This window comes from Phocoena sinus, chromosome 8, assembly GCF_008692025.1.
Source record: "Phocoena sinus isolate mPhoSin1 chromosome 8, mPhoSin1.pri, whole genome shotgun sequence".
NCBI classification, from domain to species: Eukaryota; Metazoa; Chordata; class Mammalia; order Artiodactyla; family Phocoenidae; genus Phocoena; species Phocoena sinus.
Window position 1 is genome coordinate 69419391 of NC_045770.1, and position 21188 is coordinate 69440578.

The 21188-nt window shown below is 46.1% G+C and overlaps 1 protein-coding gene across 2 annotated transcripts in view; it reads left to right on the forward strand.

The window, feature by feature from the left end:
• Window positions 1-19471, forward strand: part of INSC (INSC spindle orientation adaptor protein) — a 137786-nt gene extending 118315 nt beyond the window's left edge. For both annotated transcript variants that reach the window (XM_032640501.1, XM_032640500.1), the window contains exons 10-13: window positions 6791-6857; window positions 10888-11043; window positions 12517-12593; window positions 18846-19471. In XM_032640501.1, the coding sequence (XP_032496392.1) occupies window positions 6791-6857; window positions 10888-11043; window positions 12517-12593; window positions 18846-18974 (429 nt within the window). In that variant the 3' untranslated portion in view covers window positions 18975-19471. The remainder of the gene's footprint in view (window positions 1-6790; window positions 6858-10887; window positions 11044-12516; window positions 12594-18845) is intronic.
• The last annotated feature ends 1717 nt before the right edge of the window (window positions 19472-21188 follow it).

A 21188-nucleotide genomic window follows, 5' to 3' on the forward strand; every position in this document is an offset into this window, starting at 1 on the left:
GAGGGGCTCAGGGTGGGGAGAGAATGGAGAATGTAGTCAAGCTCTATGCAAATGGAGTCAGGCATTTTCCTGCCACACTCTCCCACTGCCCTGTCTCCGTCATCCCCCCCATCTCCGCCCACCCCCCTTCCCACCACCCCACGGCTGAGCCAGGCTCTTCTCCTCTGTCCTCAGGATGGCCTCACCTTCAGCCCTGGCTCAGAGCAACCACTTAGCTAGTGAGAGAAGACCCATTAAAGAAACAAATGGCTCTTTCCTTTGGCAGAGGGAGGATTAAGGTGATCAGAGGGCTCCCAGTAATGAAGACAAAGAAGATGAATTAGACTCTGAAGTGCTTACCGCCTCCTGAAACACTTAGGAGATTAAATGCCCCTGAGGCTTCCGGTAATGCATCTGCCAATGACGCCAGTGCTGTGCAGAGCCTCTGGGTCTTGGATCTATATTTGTCCGCCTCCCTTTGAACATCTCAGCGAGAACCCCTCTATCAACCCAGCAAACTGAGTCTACTTAATCTGTCCAACAAATTAAGCAGAGGGGCTCTTCCACGCCCCTCTGCTAATCTAGGGGAGCTGGATGTGGTCAGGCATCCAGAAGCACTTCCTGCCTAACAAGCCCTTTGTGGCCTGTGTTTTCATCCCCAGGAGGTATTTTCTAGGGGTCATGCTGCCCAGGGCATCCAGCTACAGGCGTGATAATAGGATGGGGGGAAAGGGCTGGCTCATCTCTGCCCTGTCTGTCGAGCTGTGACAACCTAGGGTGAAAGGGATGCGGTTATCCTGTCTAAGCCACAGCAGAGACTTTCACTGAACATGACTTTATGGTCTTTAGAAATTAATTGCTTTCACAGAGGTGAACGGCGCTGGTATATTCACTTCCCATGAAGACACATGGTCTGCTTGGCATTTTAGAATGTCCAGATTTTGTAGCATTTCTGGGCCCTCGCTGTGAATACCATTATCAGGAGTCCATTTATCAGAAATGTCAGTTACCAGGGATTGCAATTTTGACTTACATTGCAAAAGCCCTCTATAGTTTATACAGCCCTATCACATACATATATAACATGGTAGAAACAGTACAGGCTTTGGGTTCAGGCAGACCTAAGTTCAAATCCTGACGCCATTTCCTAGCTGTCTGACCTTAGACAAATTGCTTAACCTCTCTGAGCCACAATTCCCTCATCTGTGAAATAGGGATACTAATATTTTCTCCCTCCTTGTGTCATTATGATGATTAGATGGCATAATGCTCGTAAAGTAGTTAGAACCAAAGAGATACTCAGTAATGAACAGGCCAGGGGTCTCTGATAGAACCAGAGATTGGGATGGGTCCAGACAGAGACTGTCAGGAATCTGACTGGGACAGGAAGGTAGGGTCAGGAAATGTGGTTAATGTGGTGGTGAGTGTAATGTGGCATGAGTCAATGCATGGTGTGTGTTGTTTCAATCCGTGTGTCAGTTTCTGCAGGTTGTACTGTGTATGTGTGCATGCGTGTGTGTGCGTGTGTGCGTGTGTGTGTGTGTGTGTGTGAGAGAGAGAGAGAGAGAGAGAGAGAGAGAGAGAGAGAGAGAGACTATAAGCCACTTAAAGCAGTGGAGTTCGTTTGCATATGACTATATATGCATATCTACCGATCCAGAGAGGCTTGGAGGAACCCAGGATCACAACACCCCGTCCTGATTTGCCCCAGGAACCTCTCCCTATAAAGCCAAGGGAAAACTAAGCCCAGAGAACATGGTCTGGTGTTTACATACTCTCTAATACTGTGAGACTGACACCTCAAACTCGATGCAATTCCCAGGGAGAGAGTTTTGGTTTAGTTTACCAACGGCTTGGGACCTACATCTAAGGCATTTTTATGGCCTTTGTGGGTCTCTCTCCTAAACCCAGAGCTCAGCCCTCCAGTCTCGCGCCTTTGGTAATGAGGAGGGAAAGCCAGGCCTGTGAGAAGACCAGGGACCAGAGAGGGTGGGAGCAGTGTCTGTCTCGGGACCTAGGCAGGTGCCCTCCTGGTTTCCACACTTGTCCAGCCCTCTCAGCTCCTGGGGCCCTGATCACACCTATCAGAGGGAGGGAGTGGGCTGGGCCTTCTCCCAGACCCCCTTGCCTCGCTGGCCTTGAGGGAGAAAGTGTGTTCAAGGAGACCACACCCTCCCTCTCTCTGAGCCCTTCATCCTTCAGACCACTGCTCTTGTCTTGATTCTTCCTGCTCTTTGATGGAGGAAGTGGTGTGGAGGAAAGAGGGCAGGACAGAGAAGCAGTGGGACTTCCTCTGCTGGCTGGTCTCAGAGCTGCAGTTGACATGGTTGCCAGAGCTTTAGAGGGTTAACACAGTGAGAGTAGAAATCTCAATATTCCATCAGTAGTTAAAGAGTAATTCTAATTTCAGTTCTATGAACTCTTGGCCTTTTTGTCCTAATTACTGCACAGCATAAAAGCAATCATAACTTTTCATTAAATATATGTCAGATTTCCTGCATTATAAGCTCTATCAGATCAGAGCACCTGTCTCTATTTGGGTATCCTGGGTATTCCTCACTTGTCTTTTAAGTGGTATGGTCCTCAGTATTAGTTTATGACAGAGCAAAGGAAAGGCACAGAGGTAGAGTCCAGGTGTGATCAGGGCTGGCTGCTGAGCCATTGTTAAGGATGTGAGATGAGCCTGAGATTGGTATGTGGACAGGTGTTCCCGGAACAAGCACAGAGTAAACCTTTTCCTCCGCACGTCTGCTATTGTCAAAGGCTTTGCCATCCTCCCTCTTACCACATGGGGGCATTTCTTCTTGAATCAGTGACATGGGATTGCCCCTGTTACTCTGGTTCAATTTGCTATTTGCCTCAATGTTCCTAAAGGTCTCTGGGAGGCCAGAGGAAAAACGATTTTAAAATGCCACAGAAAGTAATGAGCACAAAGTTTGTTGGGTTCTCTGCTGGGAAGGGCTTCTCCTGTTCTGGCACCCTGCCTCCCTTTGGGAGGGATCTCACACCAGCCTCACATCTTGGCAACACTGGGTGTTGTACTGGGTGGTACTTGATACAATCTTTCAAGGCCTGGGTCCTTTCAGACTCTGTTCCCCGGGGCCAAATAGTATTCATTTTATTTAACAAATGATCTGGGTGCTTGACAAAACATTGTCCCTTAATACTTATCACAGTCTTATTATCTTATTTTTATCTTTTGTAGTAGGCCAAATAATGCCCCCTCCCCAAACCTGTGAGTAGGCTACCTTACATGGTGAAAGGGATATTTTCAGATATGATTAAGGGTCTTGGTGTAGGAACATTATCCTGGATTATCCATGTGGGCCCAGTGTAGCCACTGGGATTCTTATAAGAAGAAGGCAGAAGGGTCAGAGTCAGAGAGAATAAGATGTGACTGAGGAAGCAGAGGTCAGAGCAATGGGGTGCCGGGAGCCAAGCAGTGTGAGTAGCTTCTAGAAACTGGGAAAGGTAAGGACATAGATTCTCCCCTAAACCCACCAGGAGGAATGCAGCTCCGTCAACACCTTGATTTTAGGTCCATAAGACCCAATTAGGACTTCTGACCCCCAGAACTGCAAGATAAAATTGTGTTGTTTTAAGCCACTAAGTTTGTGGTAATTTATTTTAGCAGCAATAGAAAACGAATATACCTCATTAACCAAGGCACAGAAAGGTTAAGTAACATGGTCAAGATCAGATGGATAATAATGACAGAGCCAAGATTTGGAACAGGTTGGTCCATGCACATAGCCACTATGCTCTACTGCCTCTTACCTAGAACCTCTCTTGAGGCTGATACCCTCTGATTTCCCCAAATAACTACAGAGGGATCAGTAGCCTCTCACTCAGGAGGAATAGGACTTAATTAAAAACCATCAGACAGGAATGACTTAGCCTGGGCCAGGGGAAAACTGTTTGTCTGGCTCCTGTACTCTCTCCACTGACAGCATTGCTATCTTGTAGCCAACAAGGTAAACCAGTTGTCCCTAAAATCTCATCCCTGGACTTGACTGTGAAGAGAAACGTTGTTGATCTGCCTTCCTGTCTATACCAGGGCACATACAAGGATGTTTCAAAGGGGGGACTCAAAGCAGGGCATAATTGACAGTTATTCAAATTGTGCTTAATTGAATACTTCATCTGCACCTCAGAAAACCACATGGGGTACAGGTTCTGTAAAGAGGAAGTAATTTTCATTAACAGGATCTAAATTAGTCTGACACAAAGACCTACCTGTGCCTGTGACACAGCTAATAATTGCAGTGTAATGAACCTGATGCTGCAGACAAAGGTTTCCTTTTCCTTTTTTTTTTTTTTTTTTCCGGTACGCGGGCCTCTCACTGTTGTGGCCTGTCTCGTTACGGTGCACAGGCTCCGGACGCGCAGGCTCAGCGGCCATGGCTCACGGGCCCAGCCGCTCCGCGGCATGTGGGATCTTCCCAGACAGGGGCACGAATCTGTGTCCCCTGCATTGGCAGGAGGACTCTCAACCACTGAGCCACCAGAAAAGCCCTCCTTTTCCTTTTTTATGTCGCCTTTTTTTTCCTTCTTTCCTTCCTCCCTCCCTCCCTACCTTCCTTCTCTTTTGGTTCTGTATGTCAAGCAACCATCTTTATTCAGTGGCCAGGCTGATGATGGTTGGAGTGGAGCTGTCCCTTAGTGGTGAGAACAGAGCCTGTGCCCCCTGCTACTGCTCACAGCCCAGAGAAGGCCAAGTGAACCTCAGTTTGGTACAGGCTTGGCCTTGTGTCTCCTTCCTCATAAGACTGCACACTTTATGCCTCTTGGGAAACTTCTATTTTTTATTTTTTAAACAAAATGCTATTGAATATTTGATGCTTTTTCTTTTTTAAAATAAATTTATTTATTTATTTTTGGCTGCATTGGGTCTTCGTTGCTGTGTGCAGGCTTTCTCTAGTTGTGTCGAGCAGGGGCTACTCTTCGTTGTGGTGCTCGGGCTTCTCAATGAGGTAGCCTCTCGTTGTGGAGCACGGGCTCCATAGGCGTGCAGGCTTCAATAGCTGTGGCACACGGGCTCAGTAGTTGTGGCTCGCCGGCTCTACAGCGCAGGCTCAGTAGTTGTGGCGCACGGGCTTAGTTGCTCCGCGGCACGTGGGATCTTCCCGGATCAGGGCTCGAACCCGTGTTGCTTGCGTCGCCTGCGTTGGCAGGTGGATTCTTAACCAGTGGGCCACCAGGGAAATCCCTTGGGAAGCTTCTATTTTTTGACTGCATCTGCTACCTGTATTTTTCTTCTAACTCCTTTCACTCAGCCCACAGACACTTACAATCCTGAAAGGGTAGGAAAAAAGAGCTTCCAAGGACTAACCCTCCTTCAGTCCTATTAGCTTTCTAAAATGCAAATAGGAGTTTGTCGCTCCCCTCATAAAATATCTGGTGGTGCAGAGTGGCCTTCAGGATGAAGCTTTTGGTGTTAAGTCCTGTCCCTCCCCTGGCCACCCACCCCATCATACTTGCCCACCCAGGCCCCTTACCAGGTCCGAGCTGGAAGGGCTGACACATATGGATGCCACAGCAGCCTAAGGAGGCGTATCCCTTTCCAGCACGTATTGAGTGGGGAACGGAGGAGATAGATATTCTATAAATGTGGCAAACTTTTCCCTTCCTATAGAGATTTGTTACCTGCGTTATTACCCAGAGTAATATGCCAATGTTGAACCAATTAAAATCTAGATAGTACGCTTTGTTGGTCAACATCACATTACTACTCATTATTCAGTTTCAGAACTAAGCTGCCTGAACTGTGTCAGGAGACGGTTAACTGGCACAGCCTCCAGTTATACCATGTGACAGGCTTTGAAGAAACCTTTCAAGAGAGATAGGCCTGCACCAAGGAAAAGACATGATTTTATTTTATTATTGATTTTAATTAGCACTTGAGAGTGCTGTTCACTTCCATGGAAGTGGGTGGATTTTCATTTTGCTAAATTTAATGTCAGCAGCAGTGTCATGGGTGGCATCTGAGTTAACAGGTGCCACGTTTCCAACATATTCCAGTGGTGTTTGGCACCCTCTACAGTTTGGGGTCTGTAGGAGGTCCCTTGCTGGCCCATCCTTAATCCAGTTTTGTGCTGTGAGTTCTCTGTGCAAACTTGACTGTGCCAGGGGGCGGGGTTGGGGTGGGCTGTTGGCTGCTCAGCCCACGAGGTTGTAACCAAGGGTCTGTGTTTACCTGGTGTCAGCATCCCTTTCCTACAGGCAGAGCCCTTCAGCCATGCCTGACAAGCAAGGCTTGTAGCCCACAGGCTTATAAAGTGTAGCTGAGCATGAACTCTCACCAGATTCCATACAATACCTGAAGCTTATGGTGTAATGCTGCCTTCAGTTTCCTAGTCATGATCTCTGTCTTAACCTTAGTCTCCATTCATTTTGGGTTGAAAGTAGGTGGGGTTCCGTATCAGGGCAAAAAGCTGGGATTGGAGGGAACCCAATCCAGGGCAGGGGTTAGTCAAAAATCTGCCAGTTCTGTATGCATTTCAGGGCCTGGTGCCAAGGGACCTGCAGAAAGATGATGAGGCTCCATCTTCACGCAGGTGACCCTGTTCTCACCTGCAGTGTCCTGGGGCCCCTGGGGGCCATCCCAGAGCCACATGCTGAAGAATGGGCATCAGTCACTGGGGAAACACATCTGAGTGACAGAAGCCCATGAGGATGGAAGAAAGTACCACGGAAGGATGGGCCAGGTGGACCATAAGAAGTCACGGGCTAAGGGAAAGCTTTGTAGCTCCTGGCTCACCTGTCAGTACGGGTGTTCCCATTTTCTTAGCTTCTCAATCCTCTTTTCCAGATTGTGACCATCTTGGCAAACATGTCTGTCCTAGAGCAGTGTGCCTCTGACATCATTCAGGAGAACGGTATGTCTTTTCAGTGGTGTGCATGCCGTACAGGTTATGTGGCTCTGTGGGACCCTGTGCCTTTGTGTTTGTGTGAAGGCCTATGTATTTGTGCATGTGGGTCTCCACACTTGCAGGAGCGCATGAATGCGTGCTTATGTGGGCAAGTGGGCCAATATGTAAGTGTTTTCTTGCTTCCACGGGGCTTCAATCTAGTGGGAGGCAGACACGGAACAAAAGAGAACATCAGATGCAGAAAGTAAAGCAGGGAAGAAGATAAGGTAAACCCCATGTAGGAGGGTGGCAGTTGGCTATTTCAGTCAGGGTGGTGAAGGGAAGACAGATTTCACTATGATCCAGCAGTAAAAATCTATTCCTACAAAGGATGCATTCCAACTTTAAATCATTCTCTTCATATTGGGTTTGGCCACAGTGGAAAGCCGAAGGGTCGGGGATCAGGTCAGGGCAGCTGCATCCCTTGATGCCTCACCTGAGAGCATCTTTTTCCTCTTGCTCCCCTCCTTCCACCTCATGCGGAGGGTGTCACCAAGGTTCGGGTGAGGTGCCCGGAAGCTGATCTAAGAGGTCTCCGCTGGAAGGCAGGTCAGCTGGCTGCCTTGTAGCCGGGAACAAAGTGGTGAGGGTTTCCTGTGACTGAGAAATAGGAGAGCAGTTAGCAACCAGTTGGAAACCAAGAGATGCTAACGAGGAGTGTGCTGGGAGCCTGGGCAGCTGCCTCTGCGCCTGTTAAGCCCCTTCTCCCTGGTTGCCCCGCTGTTTTTAACACATGTACACATTCCCCATCCCCCATTGCTCTATTACTAATGGAAGGGCATCATTTTGTGTTAATTTTATGTGATTGGGCTAATAATGAGAAACTTTGTTGAGCTGGCTGAGGCTGAGAGGCTGAAGGGGTGTCTTTTGTGGCCTGTTCCTTCAGCACCCAGAGCCTGTAGTTCAAGTGGTCAGTGGGAGTGGGTCTCCATAGGCCAATGGATTTGGGATTGGAGTGTCTGGCGTCTGTGGAGGATTTTATGGTTTACAAAGTGCTATTGACGGGCTCATTCAGTAAAGTTATTGAGACCTACTAGGTTCTTGGCATTGTGCTGGACAGTGAGGACACAGAGATAAGTTAAGTCCTTGCCTTTGTTCTAGAGTATCTCACACAGTCTAGAAGGAGACCCCACCTGGACAAAAGTGATAACATGACAAAAGCGTGACATCTGCAGTAAAGTAATGCAGCAGAGGAAGGAGGGCATAGTGGTTGAGACTGTGAAGACTGGAAACGATTGCCTGGGCTTGAATCCTGGCTCTGTTATTTACTAGTTTTGTGACCTCCATTTTTCCATCTGCAAAATGGGAACAATAGTAATATCTACCTCACAGGGATGATGTGGGGATTAATATAAAGCATGTTAGAAAAGTGTCAGGCACAGAATGAGCTCTGTGCTATGTGTATCTGCTCTTTCAGGAAACAGTGGCCGTCTCGTAGGGTTTAAATGAAGAGAGTTTGATGAAGAAACTATTTAGCAAAGTGGGTCAGGATTTGAGGGACCAGCAGTGGAGGTGATTCAGCCAGGGATCACTGGAAGACAGTAGGACTCCTTGGTCTGGACAGGGCAAGCCTCATTATGCTTTGAAAGGAAGTCCTCCCACCAGGATGCTTGAGACTCTGACATGCTTTGTCCTGAAGCCTGGTGATTTTGTCTCTGTCCTGCCCTAAACTGTGTGTGAGTGTTGGTGGTGGGGAGCTGGATGAATGGGCCACACTGGAAGGTCAGAAACTCTGACCACTGGTCACCCTTACACTGGGAGGCAGGCCAGGGCAGTCCAAACCCTTATTTGTCAATCCAGTGGCATCAGTATTGCCCTTTCAGCTAGTTTTGCTTCTCCCTCAGGGGCTGGGGCTGAGCTGGATAGAATGTTGAGGAGGGAAGATGGCCTTGGGATGTGGTCTCTAAGCTGTAACTGCCCACAACTCTCAGGCAACTTTTGTGGCACTGAGCCTGGCCAGAACTTAGGAAACACATTCTGGATTTTGTAGGCAGCCCCAGTTTCATTGCATCTTATCTTTTTCTAGATAAGACTTACAAGGTATACATTTAAAGGAAACTTTGTTTTTTATACCCATTTAGGAAGTGAACAAAAATCCTTGCCCCCATGGTGCTCACCTGGTCGTATATGAGAAACTATTTTTTGTCAGACTCTAGGTACGAAGCTGGGATTTGGAAAATGGCTTCTTTATGGGAACCTTGACCTGGAGGAACTAGTAAAATTTCTTAATCTTGTGGCACTTCCTGAAGTTGTCATTTTGGTGCCCCCTGTTTATGTCCCCATAGGCCATGCCATATATACTCAGGACATTAATAACTATGACTTTGTCTTAGGGACACTGTGGGCATAAGAAGCCAGAAGACCGTGTTCCATTCAGTGGCCAGGGAGGGGGTTTGGAGAGAAGCCCCTTGCCCCAGGATCAGAGTTTGTGGTGGCAGAGCCAATAGGGGCTAAGAAAGGCAGGGCCTGCAGCATTCCCTGAGGCTGTAGGAGGGAGAAATGGGGCACTTACACAGCTCACCAGAGAGAGAAATGGCCCCTCCTCAGGACTGAATAACCTCAGGGTCCACAACTAAGTTACTCACTGCCCCCTGAACTGGGATCTAGGAGGCTTAGAAGTTGCATCTGGTTCAAGTAAGATTTGGAGAGGCACATGACTGAGGTACTGGCCTGGAAGTGACTCCTATGTGAACTTGAGAAGTCACTTCATCTCTCCACACCTCAGGTACTCGTCTGTGAAATGGGGGAGAGAGGCAGGGGCTGGGCTAGAAGAACCCTAAGGACCCTTCGGATTCTATGGTCTAAGTTACAGGTTGCAAACTTAGATGCCTGCAGGACCCACACAGGTGATATAAATGGATGGCGTGTGCTCAGCATGGACTGGATCAATCTCATTTCAAAGAGTCAAAGCTTATAATAAGCTTCAGCAAATTGCTGTTATGCAGAAATGTGGGCCCAGTGTTCTCAGATCAGGAAGTAATTTTTCAGATGCCAGAAATCTGGAGTTTTATGGAAATCTCCCAATTTGCATATTAGCAAAAACTTCTTAAAAAATTAGACACTGTGTGAAGCAAGAGAAAAAGCAAAAAATACACCTGTGGGCCATATTTGGTTGAATTTCTAAGCTGGCAAGTGCCACTCTGTGCAGGAAAGAAGGTGTGGGCTGGGGCAGCTGAGGAGTACCTCCCACAGAAGATGGACTTTTACTACAACCTGCAGGATGGGAATGATTTAGATGGAGAGTGAGAGGCAAAAGGACATCCCCTGCAGAAAGAATTAGATGGGCAAAGGCATGACGTGGGAGTGGATGTGGGTGTGGTTTTGTAGGCCAATCGGAGGACAGATCTGGCTTCAGGGAAGGGTGGAGAGGTTCTCAGCTGACCAAATTCAAGCCTAAATGTCTCCGTCCAACTACTCCACTCCCTTCCAGTACATGATACCCCTCTAAAACATTTGATCTAGTGATTATCCAGTCTAGGTTTGGGTCACCTCCCACCAGAGGGACCCATTACCTCTGGACCTGTCTCAGATGCAACCAGCATCAGAGGTGAAGAGGTGATGGAGGGTAACCAGATTATCTGAGTTCTGATGCCAGCTCTACAGCTACTTACTGTGTGACCCTGGGCAAGATACTCCACCTCTCTCTGTGCCTCAAAGTGAATTATCATATAGTGCTTAGTTTATGAGGCTATTGGGAGGTTTTAGGGTTCGTGCATTTACTGTGTATTTAGCACAGCATCAGGGATGTAGTAAAAGCTCAGTTATAGCATTTAAAGGAAATTAAAAGGATATCCTCCAGATGTCCCTTCCAGGGGTGTAGTGACTTAGTATGTGGAATCAGAGACTCCCCCAGGGCAGGAGAAGAAGAGGAGGCCTTGTCCAAGTGCCTCCTGTGGTTGAGAGCCCCGAGTCATCCCGACAGCCTTTGCTTGAGCCTGCAGCTAGAGGAAGTCTCCCTGCTTGGGCAGCTACCAACTGTTCATCGCTTTCCACCCAGGGGTCCAGCTTATCATGGGCCTGCTGTCTGAGAAGCCAAGGTCTGGGACCCCCGCCGAGGTGGCGGCCTGCGAGCGAGTCCAGCAGAAGGCTGCAGTGACCCTGGCCCGTCTCAGCCGAGACCCAGATGTGGCACGGGAGGCCGTGCGGCTGAGTTGTAAGTGGTGCTGGCTGTGTCAGGGGCGGAGAGGGGCGCCGGGGCTGGGAGCGGTCCTGATTTCATGGTGGCAGTGGTGACAGAGGACTCAGAGTAAGGCCGACTGTGCTGGGAGATGCTGGCATGGGGGCCCAGGGTGCAGCCCCAACTTAGCCTCCTTTCCCCTGGGGCTGAAGCAAGAGAGAGGAGGAGTCTACAGAGGTTTAAGTTGGCCAGAAGAATGACTCACTTGTAGGCTTCCTGTTAACAAGGACCCCATTCACTCATTCATTTTCTCATTCATTCATTTACTCAGTTATTTGCTTACTCATTTGTTTACTTATCCACACATTCATTCACTCATGAATTCATCCTTTTGTTCATTCATTCATTAACTCATTCATTACTTCATTTATCCACCATTAACTCTTTCATTAAATCACTCATTCGTTCATTCAGTCAGTCACTTATTTACCCAACAAATGTTTCCAGAGCATTCACTCTATGGTAGGCTCTGTTCTGAGTGCTGGGCATATAACACTGATTATAACCGCGTCCTAACCACAGCGGCCTATAGCCTAATGGAGGTGGCGGATATGGAAAGAAAAATTTACACTTGAGTATCACAGAGCGATGCTCAAAGGATGTCAGTGGCACAATTGGCACACAGAGGAAGTAGCCCACACTTATCCAGGTGGTTCAAATAATGTAACAAGAAGGTGACTCTTCAGCTGTGGCTCCGGGAGTTATTCGGCTGTGAGGGCTAGGAAAGGGCACCCAGGTAGAGGCAGGAGATGGCAGTGTTGCCGACCATCCGGGCACTTGGAGGACAGCAAGAGGTGGCCTTGGGGCAGCAGGGAGTTCTGGCTCCAAAATGACTTTATGGAGGATAAATACATACATACAGAATCTGTCTGCATACCTTTCATTACTATCTTATAATGAGTTTTTTTTTTCCATTGTTAGAGTTTGAAAAAGTCAATTTGCGTTGAAAAGCAAAGTCATTTATTTGACTTTCCTCCGTAAAGGCTTAGGAAATATTAGTGTACTCAAGTGTAGTCTTCTATAATCTTAGCCACAATATATTTTCTGACTCAAATGGGCAGCTGGGGGTGGAGAGGTACTAGGAAGTTCCTCTGAGAAAGATGTAAATGTTAACTATAGCTGGGAAGATCAGAAGAACCTGCATGGGAAGTTCCTTCTCAGGAAGACCTGCAGTCTTCTGTGGCTCAGTCCTCCACACTGTGGGTGAACTCCATCCTGGCCAGTGTTCTGGCGCTCAGGGGTTTGGTTTTGATGCTCCAGCTCATCCTGGCCCTGACCAGGGTCCATTTACACCTGAGGGAGCAGAAAGTCTTCCCTGCCGATTGGCAGCCGCCTCCCTCCACAGGACCCCGTGCAGAGGACTGTGTGTGAGAGATGGGAGCACCTCTGGGTCAGGCCTGGCCAGGCCACCCCAACCTGGGTGTGAGGGTCTCCCCGTGTCTCACGCAGGTATGTCCCGCCTCATTGAACTCTGTCGCTCACCCTCCAAGAGGAACAGCAGTGACGCCGTGCTGGTGGCCTGCCTGGTGAGTTCCCAATCCTCCCCCAGCTTTCTTCCTGGGCTTTGGGGTTGCAGACCAGGGACCAGGGGAACAGGCTGTGCCATGCCAGGCTTGGGTAAGCCAGACAATTCGTTCTGGATTTCCATTTTTCTCTTTAAAAGAGTAATACTTGTTTCACTTAATTCATAAGATTGTGATGAAAATTATATGAGGTCATATACGTGAAAGGCAGAGGCCTGGGGAACCCCCATTACCACACGTTTAGTACCTTTGAGGTCCTGGGGGATCTGACAGCAGGTCTAGACCAGCGGGGCCCAGCTGGCAGGATGCTGGGTGATGGTGGTGATGCTATGGTGCTTGTAGCATGTGGTAGCTAGGGTAAGATGTCTTCTGCCTGTTCCAAAGTGGACACTGTGAGAAAGCCTCCTGTCCTCCTCAGATAGAGCCGCTCTATTGGTTCTCTTCCAGCTTCGTAACTCCCTCCTCCTTTGTGGAGTAGGACAGGACAGGACAGGACAGAGGATTATTCAGCCAGTCCCCAGGATCTTCACCCCCAACCAAGCTAGCACATCCTGGGAGGTCTCCACCCAACTTCTTGATGCTTGGGTCCACCATGAAAGTACCAGCAGCACCAGATGGGGAACACCCAACCTGTCTCTATATCCTCCCTGCTGGGCTGTATTAAATCCTAGAGCAGAGCAGCTGGAAGCATCCAGGAGCAGGGAAGCCCACTGTAAAAGCCCTTTAACTTCCAGAAGGGGGTGCCAGATCTTTGATTTGTCCTCTTTGTGCAGATCTTTGACCGTGCAGAAGGGATGGATCTAGAGGTCTTTCAAGTTGTTTCACAATAAAGCCCCTTCTCACCCCGTCCTTTTTTTTTTTTTTTAAACTGAGCTCATCCCATTTCTGGGAGCTCCTGACAGGCATTGTATGGTGGTAGGAGCAGCAGGCATTACAGTCAGACACACCTGTCTTGGTTTTACCATTAATGAGCTGCGTGACATTGGGTAGGTCACTAAGTGCTGTAAATTTTATTCGGTAAATATTTGCTAAGTGATTCTATGAGCCATGCACTCTTCTGGGCTTTGGGGATACAGATGTGGGGGGAAAAAAGGACAAAAATTTCAGCTCTGTTGGGCCTTTTATTCTGGTACATGCAGAACAACCTTCACCCTTTTTGTGCCTTGGGTGATCTGGAGAAGCTTATGGACCCCTTCTCAGTATTAGGTTTTAAATGCATAAAGTAAAATATATAGAATTAAAAGGAAAACCATCATATTAAAATAATTATTAGACTATCAAAGCAGGTGATATGTTAATATATATATATATATATATATATATATATATATACTTTTAAATTAGCTCCTTAAATAAAAGCTAGCCTCAAGTCTTCACTAGCAATGAGCATAAATAATATTGAAGGTACCTCCAAAAACTGTAATTTACTGAACCAAACTTGGGTCTGCTTGCCCATGCACAGTAAAGCCAATCGACTGACACCGGCTTGTGGTGAAGGAAAGTGCAGTGGGTACTGCAGGTTGCCAAGTGAGGAGTCCAGGTAGATAGGGCTTCAAAGGCCCAAACTCTCTGAAGGCTTTCAGGGAAAGTTTTTTTAAAGACAGGGTGAGGGAGGGGGGTTGTGTGGTGTGTGATCAGCTCATGGACATCCTTCTGATTGGTTGGTGATGAGGTAAATCAGGAGTCAGCATCATCAACCTTCTGGTTCCAACAGGTCTGGGGTCTATGTGGGCAGCATGCAGTTAACTTCTTCCACCTGGTGGAGGTTTCAGTATCTGTAAAAGAGCTCAAAGGACGTGGCTCAGGATATTATCTATATCCCCTGAGGAGGAACTAAAGCTCCTTGACTTTGTTTAAAGGCTAAACTCTTATTAGTTTGTCTTGCTTGACTGTTTTCCTTTCTTTCTGCATTTTCTCACTTCTCTGATTAAATGTACTCTTTGGAACTCGGGGAAGCCTAGGAGACTAAAGTTTTTATACAGACAAGAGACAGGTAGAGGATATGGAGGGGGATGCTGTTCCAGGAAGGCCCCATAGGGTCCTGCTCAGTTACAAAAGTGTCTGTGATTTCTATTGGTGAACAAGTAACAGGCACCGCTGAGACATCTCCATCTGTTGCTACATTCACACACAGCTGAAGGAAAGGCTGTTTCAGTGAGAGGCCAGTGAATGTAAAGGTGTAATTTTTTTCATGCAAGTTCACAGACCTTAATTTTGTCTGGTCTAGTGAGTAAACGGAGACAGTTAATACCTGGCAAACACATAATCATTGGCCCCAACTACCTTATCTTCACAACTTGGGCAGCCAGCAACTGCCTGACTCTGAATAGGCCTGAGAAAATGTTGAGAAACTATAAAGCTCCTTTCAGACACGTGGGCTCGCTCTGATTCCTTTTCCATTTTTATCATTAGTTTGAAGGAGAGCACACAGAAGGGCTTGGCCTCTATTTTCAATCACTTGAAGGACTTTCTGGTGGTAAAGGGATCACATTTCTCCTTGTGGACAGGTTGTTGGATGCTGAATAGAGCCCCTTCCTTCTGAATCCATCCTTCATGTGGCTGCTGGCCTCATTTTCCTCATGACAGTTTACAATCATGACCTTTCCATGAGCACCCCTTCCCTGGTTCCCTGTTACCTATGGCCTACTGTCCACATACTTAGCCCTTCACAGCCTGGCTCTGACCCACCTCAGGTCTGAAGGCCTTCCACTGCCTCCAGGCCCTGTCCAGCGTCAGAATGCCCTGAACCACCCTGACACTGTGCTTTAGCCCTTGTCCCAAGCAGATGTCCTCTCTATAGCTCTGCCAACACCGCCTTCAAGGCTCATATCAAAATCCTCCTCCTTGAGGCTTCCTGGCAGTTCTCTGCGGCTTGGACCTGCCTGCTCAGATTTTGTTTTCCCCAGAAGGAAGCATGTTGTGTTATCCTGTGTTTTAGGTGTTATAAGGGGAGGCTCTTGGAATTCAAACACAGGCCTGCCTGATGCTGAATGTCTTGACTTTTTGCCCTGACCATCTTGTTTCCAGCCATGCTTTCTCCCCTTATGGCTTGTGGCCCTAGTCATGCTACCTTGGCTCATGGGAGGGGATCTGTATTTCTCCCCCTCTACCCTGGAACCTTCTCCTGGCTGGGTCCCTTTTCCAGCTCTTGTATCTCCATGGGACCTTGGGTTTGGTGACTGTTTCTTGCCTGGCTGAGGGACTGATGGACTTGTCTGCTCATCCCCCAGCCCCCAGTGTTGGTGGGTGTTCGTGATTTGTCTCCCAGAAGGGGCTCCATACTTGAGTGCAGCCCCCTGGCTGGTGAGATGGGGGCTGCTTGGAGCCTGGCCTGGCGGATGGAGCTGGAGGCTACCTCTCCTGCCCCTCCCCAAGCCTTCTTCCCAGTTTCAAAGACTCTATTCAGGTGAAGGGAGGACATTTCAGTTATCATCTCCCACATCTGGAAAAGTGGCAGCATGGATTGCCTCTTGCAAACAGAATTGATTTTTCCTTAATGAAGCAGCTGTCAGTGGGGTACGGGGCTTGTTTAATTCTTGTGTGTTTTCAGACTGTCTGGGAATGAGATGCTGGGAAGGTTGTTAACCTTCTGAGGAAAGCAGAAGCCAAGTAAAAGGCTTCAGAAGGGTGAAGGATCCTTTAAGCTCCTGGATGCTGAGGAGGGGGTGCTCTGAGACCATTTGGGTTCATGATGAACCCTGCACACTTTCTGAGGACCCTGGGGAGAGGAGGGTATCTATTTGCCTTCGTGGTTTTTTGGGTCTGTTTCTAGTTCTCTCTCTCTTGTGTTTTGCTTTTGCTTTTCTCTCTGTCTAGAGGTTGCCTCCTCCCTTAGGGATGTTTCTCTCTCCTTCTTTCTCCTCCCCCATTCTTTTTATCCCTTTAGTCCTCTCCCCCATCTCTACTATCTCTTCACCTCCTCCTATCTCTCTCCTATTATCCTCCCACCCCCAGGGTGTGCTCTCTTTTTCTCTGATACCATCTCTTTCTCTCTTGATCTCCCTGTTATGCTTGGTCTCTTCTCTTTCACAAGTTCATCTCTCTCTCTCTCTCTTTTTAAAAATTAATTAATTAATTAATTTTTGGCTGCATTGGGTCTTCATTGCTGTGCATGGGCTTTCTCTAGTTGCAGCGAGCGGGAGCTACTTTTCATTTTGGTGAATGGGCTTCTCAGAGTGGTGGCTTCTCTTGTTGCAGAGCATGGGCTCTAGGCACATGGGCTTCAATAGTTGTGGCTCACAGGCTCAGTAGTTGTGGCTTGCGGGCTCTAGAGTGCAGGCTCAGTAGTTGTGGCACATGGACTTAGTTGCTCCGCGGCACGTGGGATCTTCCCGGACCGGGGCATGAACCCGTGTCCCCTGCATCGGCAGGCAGACTCTCAACCACTGCACCACCAGGGAAGCCCCCCCCCCCTTTTAATAGTTCCTTCTTGTTCTGTTTTTCTGATGCTGTCTCTTTTTTTCTGTCTCTCTATTATTTTCTTCTTCTACATTTTCTCTTTTCATGGGTTTATTTTCTATCTATTTCTTTGTCTCTCTTTTTTTCTTCCCTCTCTTTTGCATTATTTTTATGCTTGATGATATAAAATACATTGATGGTTTTATATTCTCATATCTGTGGAAGATCCCTGGTTCCATTTTTACTGTAACAACTCAAAGGCAGTAAGGTTATTTCTCCCAGTTGGAGCCCAGAGGAATCAGAAAGTGCAATGGAGTTCAGCCTTTTAGCCCCTGGGGAAGTCATACTCCAGGAGAGGCAGGACACACTAGTTAGAGACAGTCTCCTGGATTCTCCTTCCTGCCACCAGCGTCTAAGACCCTGTTCATGTGAACAGAGATGCATATCCCTTCTCCTTGAACCAGCTTGGACATGGCAGTGTCTGTTAGTCCAACAGTCAACTTAAGCCATCCTCTCTTTTCACCAACTTGGCGATTTCTCAGCAATAGATTACTTCTCATGTCTAGGTAATGAGCTATATGTTTGCCTTGTACTCATTATAACCTAGTGTCCTGGGCTTGCAGCATCCTGTCTCTGTGTGTGTAGGTATGAAGGCCCTGGAATTGGGCTGCTGTGTGATCTTGGGAAGGCCACTTTTGCTCTCTGAGTCTGTCTCCTTATTTCTAAATTGGATATCATGATACTTACCTTGCTGTATCCTGTGGGGATTAAATGAGATACTATGTAGACACTCAGTAAAAGTGGGCATTCCTTCTTCTTTGCTTCTTCTGCCACTCAAGATAGTCCCCTCTCTCTTTGTTTCCCAAGGGAAGGGCATCCTTAAGCTCCCACCTTCTTCCTTACTCTGTTCAGGCTTGAGAAAGATGGAAGGAATTAATATTCATTGGGCGCTTAGTATGCATGGCCTCAGCTAACTGGCAAAGAGGTCTAGGTAGGTACACAGCTCACGTTTATAGTTTCAGGTTACTCTAGCAGTAGAACTCAACATTTGTTCGGGTTTTTTTTCAGCATACCTTTGTAGATACAGAGAAAAATAAAACAGTCTCTATCCTTAAGGAGCTTAGAGTCTGGTGTGGGAATAAACACCTAAAAAATAGTTGGGGAGGGCTTTCACATCATGGGAAAGATCTGAGCAAGGGCACATGGATGTAAAACAAGATGGTGTACTCAGGGAAGAGTGCAACACTCAGTGTGTGGGGACCTGGGCAGTAGTTTCATTCTGCCTGCACTTCTCTTTCCTGTTCATCCCCATCTTGGTGGCAGAAATTCCATTTCCTTCAACTTTATGACCCTCCTTCTTCTCTCCCTCTCCCCTCCTTCCCATCCCAAAATGCTTTGCTCAGAACCTTGCTGAATTTATAGATAAATGAATAGCCCTTGCTGTTCTAAGGTTCCTATAGAGACCTGGAAGTGAGAATATAATTCCACTGATGCTTCTGGTAGTTCCAGTCTCTAAGATAAATCTTGAACTTAAATATGTCACTAAATTGACCAAATCCTTAAAATGACAGGTCTTCAAAACAATCAGTTTCCTAAGATGACTGAAAAACCAAGATGGCAAGACTAATTAAGATCATGAAAACTTTCAGATGACATCCCCTTTAGTGATCAAGGTACCATTGAAATCAGGTGACTATGTAATAAAGTTGCTATGGTGACCAAGTGACATAAAAGACCATATCACTAAGGTGTCAAGGTGATGATCAGCTCAAATTGGCTGGTAAATGAGCCACTTACTGAAATGCATCTCTCCGGGAATTTGAAGGCCCAGTCTGATCTCTTCTGTTTTCTCCTCAGGCTGCTCTGCGTAGATTGGCCGGGGTCTGTCCTGAAGGCCTCCAGGACTCTGACTTCCAGCAGCTGGTCCAGCCCCGGCTTGTGGACTCTTTCTTACTCTGCAGCAACATGGAGGAGAGTTTTGTGTAGCAAGTATGGGAGACAAAAGGCATTCGGCCTCATTCTCAAGCCCCCTCTGAGTACATACCTGTTAACGCACCTGACCACACACCAGCCCCCTCACCTCTTTATTTATACTTAATTTATTTTTGATGTGAAATTAACAGAGGGCTAAACATTATAGCAACATCATCAGGCAGTTTGTGGTCTTTGGGAGTCTTTTTTGTTTTTATTTTTTGACTTCTGTGACTTTTCAGTTGCAGATGTTGAAATGCATAATGGCTAATATGACAGATTGTCATGGGTGATTTCACATCCTTTTGCTTTCTCTACTCTCACTATATAACCTTGCTTCATTTTTTTTTTAAAACAAAATCTGATAACAAGAGTATTTTAGCTGTCCAGCAGTTTTTCTTTTTTTTAAAGTTGGAATTGCTCTTTCTAAAATATTTTAAATGCATTTCATAGTTGGACAGAATATACTGGAAGTTCTAGTTTTATTCTTTAATAAATGAAATCACATGAAATGTGTCTTGAATTTTCTGATTAAATTATGTCTTAGGCTAACTTCTTGCTTCCCAAGTTTTCATGCCACAAAAACTTTCTCAACTATTAAAACTGCATAGAAAGTATATTGTTTTCATAGCTGCATAAATGGGTTAATTTCTAAGTGATTTAGTGAGAAATCAAAAGGTTTCCAAAGTCCCAGGAACTCAGTTTCCCTTGGCTTGCTCTTCTTTAACCTCATGGTAAACAGTATCTTCAGATGAGGTTTTACTGAAAAATACCTCTTCAAAAGTATACTTGAAACTAGTGGTGTGCTGGAGTTGGCTTATACCAGCTCACAAGGGACAGTTGTAAGGAATTCCTCCCAACTCCACATTCAGTGAGCTCATTTGGTACCTTGTAACTGGAAATACTGAGAGTATTTATACCACATAAATTGGAAGATGCTACAAATCAGAGGCTTGGTGTTTTGTTTTTTTTCCCACAGAGCTGGTTTACCAATATCGTTGTTTGAAAGTATTACAAAAATCTATGACTATTTCTGAAAGATTTATTACTATTGTGATATGATTTTATGCAATTCAAGAAAGTTTTGAAATCCATTACATAAGAGGCTAAAAGAATTACATGATCACATCAATATATGCAGAAAAAGCACTTGATAAAATACAATATCCTTTCATGATTTAAAAAAAACTTTCAATAAACTAGGAATACAGGGAAATTTTCTCAACTTGATCAAGATTATCTACAAAAAACCTACAGCTAACATCATCTATGAAGCTAAGAAACTCAAAGATTTCACAAAAGATCAGGTACAAGGCAAGGATATTGTCTCTCATCACTCCTTTTCAACATCATACTGGACATTCTAGCTAATGCAATAAGATAAGGAAAAAAACCAAGTAGGTATGGTGATGGGTTAGCATACTTGAAAAACAGGATAACCACAAATCAAAAACATATAATAGACTCACAAGAAAACAAAAAGAAGAAAACACAAAGCATAATACAAAAGAAAACCATCAACCACAAAAGAAAAACCAAAAAGAAAAAAAAAGGAACAAAGAAGAAATACAAAATCAACTGGAAAACAAGGTTTAAAGTGGCAATAAATATATACAATAGCTGTCTGAAATCTCAATGGACTAAATGCGCCAATCAAAAGGCAGAGTGGTAGATTTGATTAAAAAAAAACATAAACCAAGAGCCTACGATATACTGCCTACAAGAGACCCATTTGAGGGCAAAGGACACATATGGATCAAAAGTGAGGGGATGGAAAACACTTCATGCAAACAGAAATGACAAGAAAGTGGGGGTAGAAACATTCAGATAAAATAGATTTTAAAACAAAGAACATAAAGAAAGATAAAGAAGGACAGTATATAATGATAAAAGGATCAATACAAGAAGAGGATATTACACTTGCTAACGTATATACACCCAATATAGGAGCACTTAAATACATAAAAGAAATATTAACAGACATAAAAGGAGAAATTGATGGGAATACAATAATAGTAGGAGACTTTAACAGACCACTCATATCAATGGAACGATTTTAGAGATAGAAAATAAATAAGTCAACAGAGATCCTAAGTGATATAATAGCACAGTAAGACTTAACTGATACGTTCAGGACATAGTACCCAGAAAACCAGAATATACATTCCTTTCAAGTACACATGGAACATGCTCTAGGACCACAAACTAGGGCACAGAACAGACCTCAAC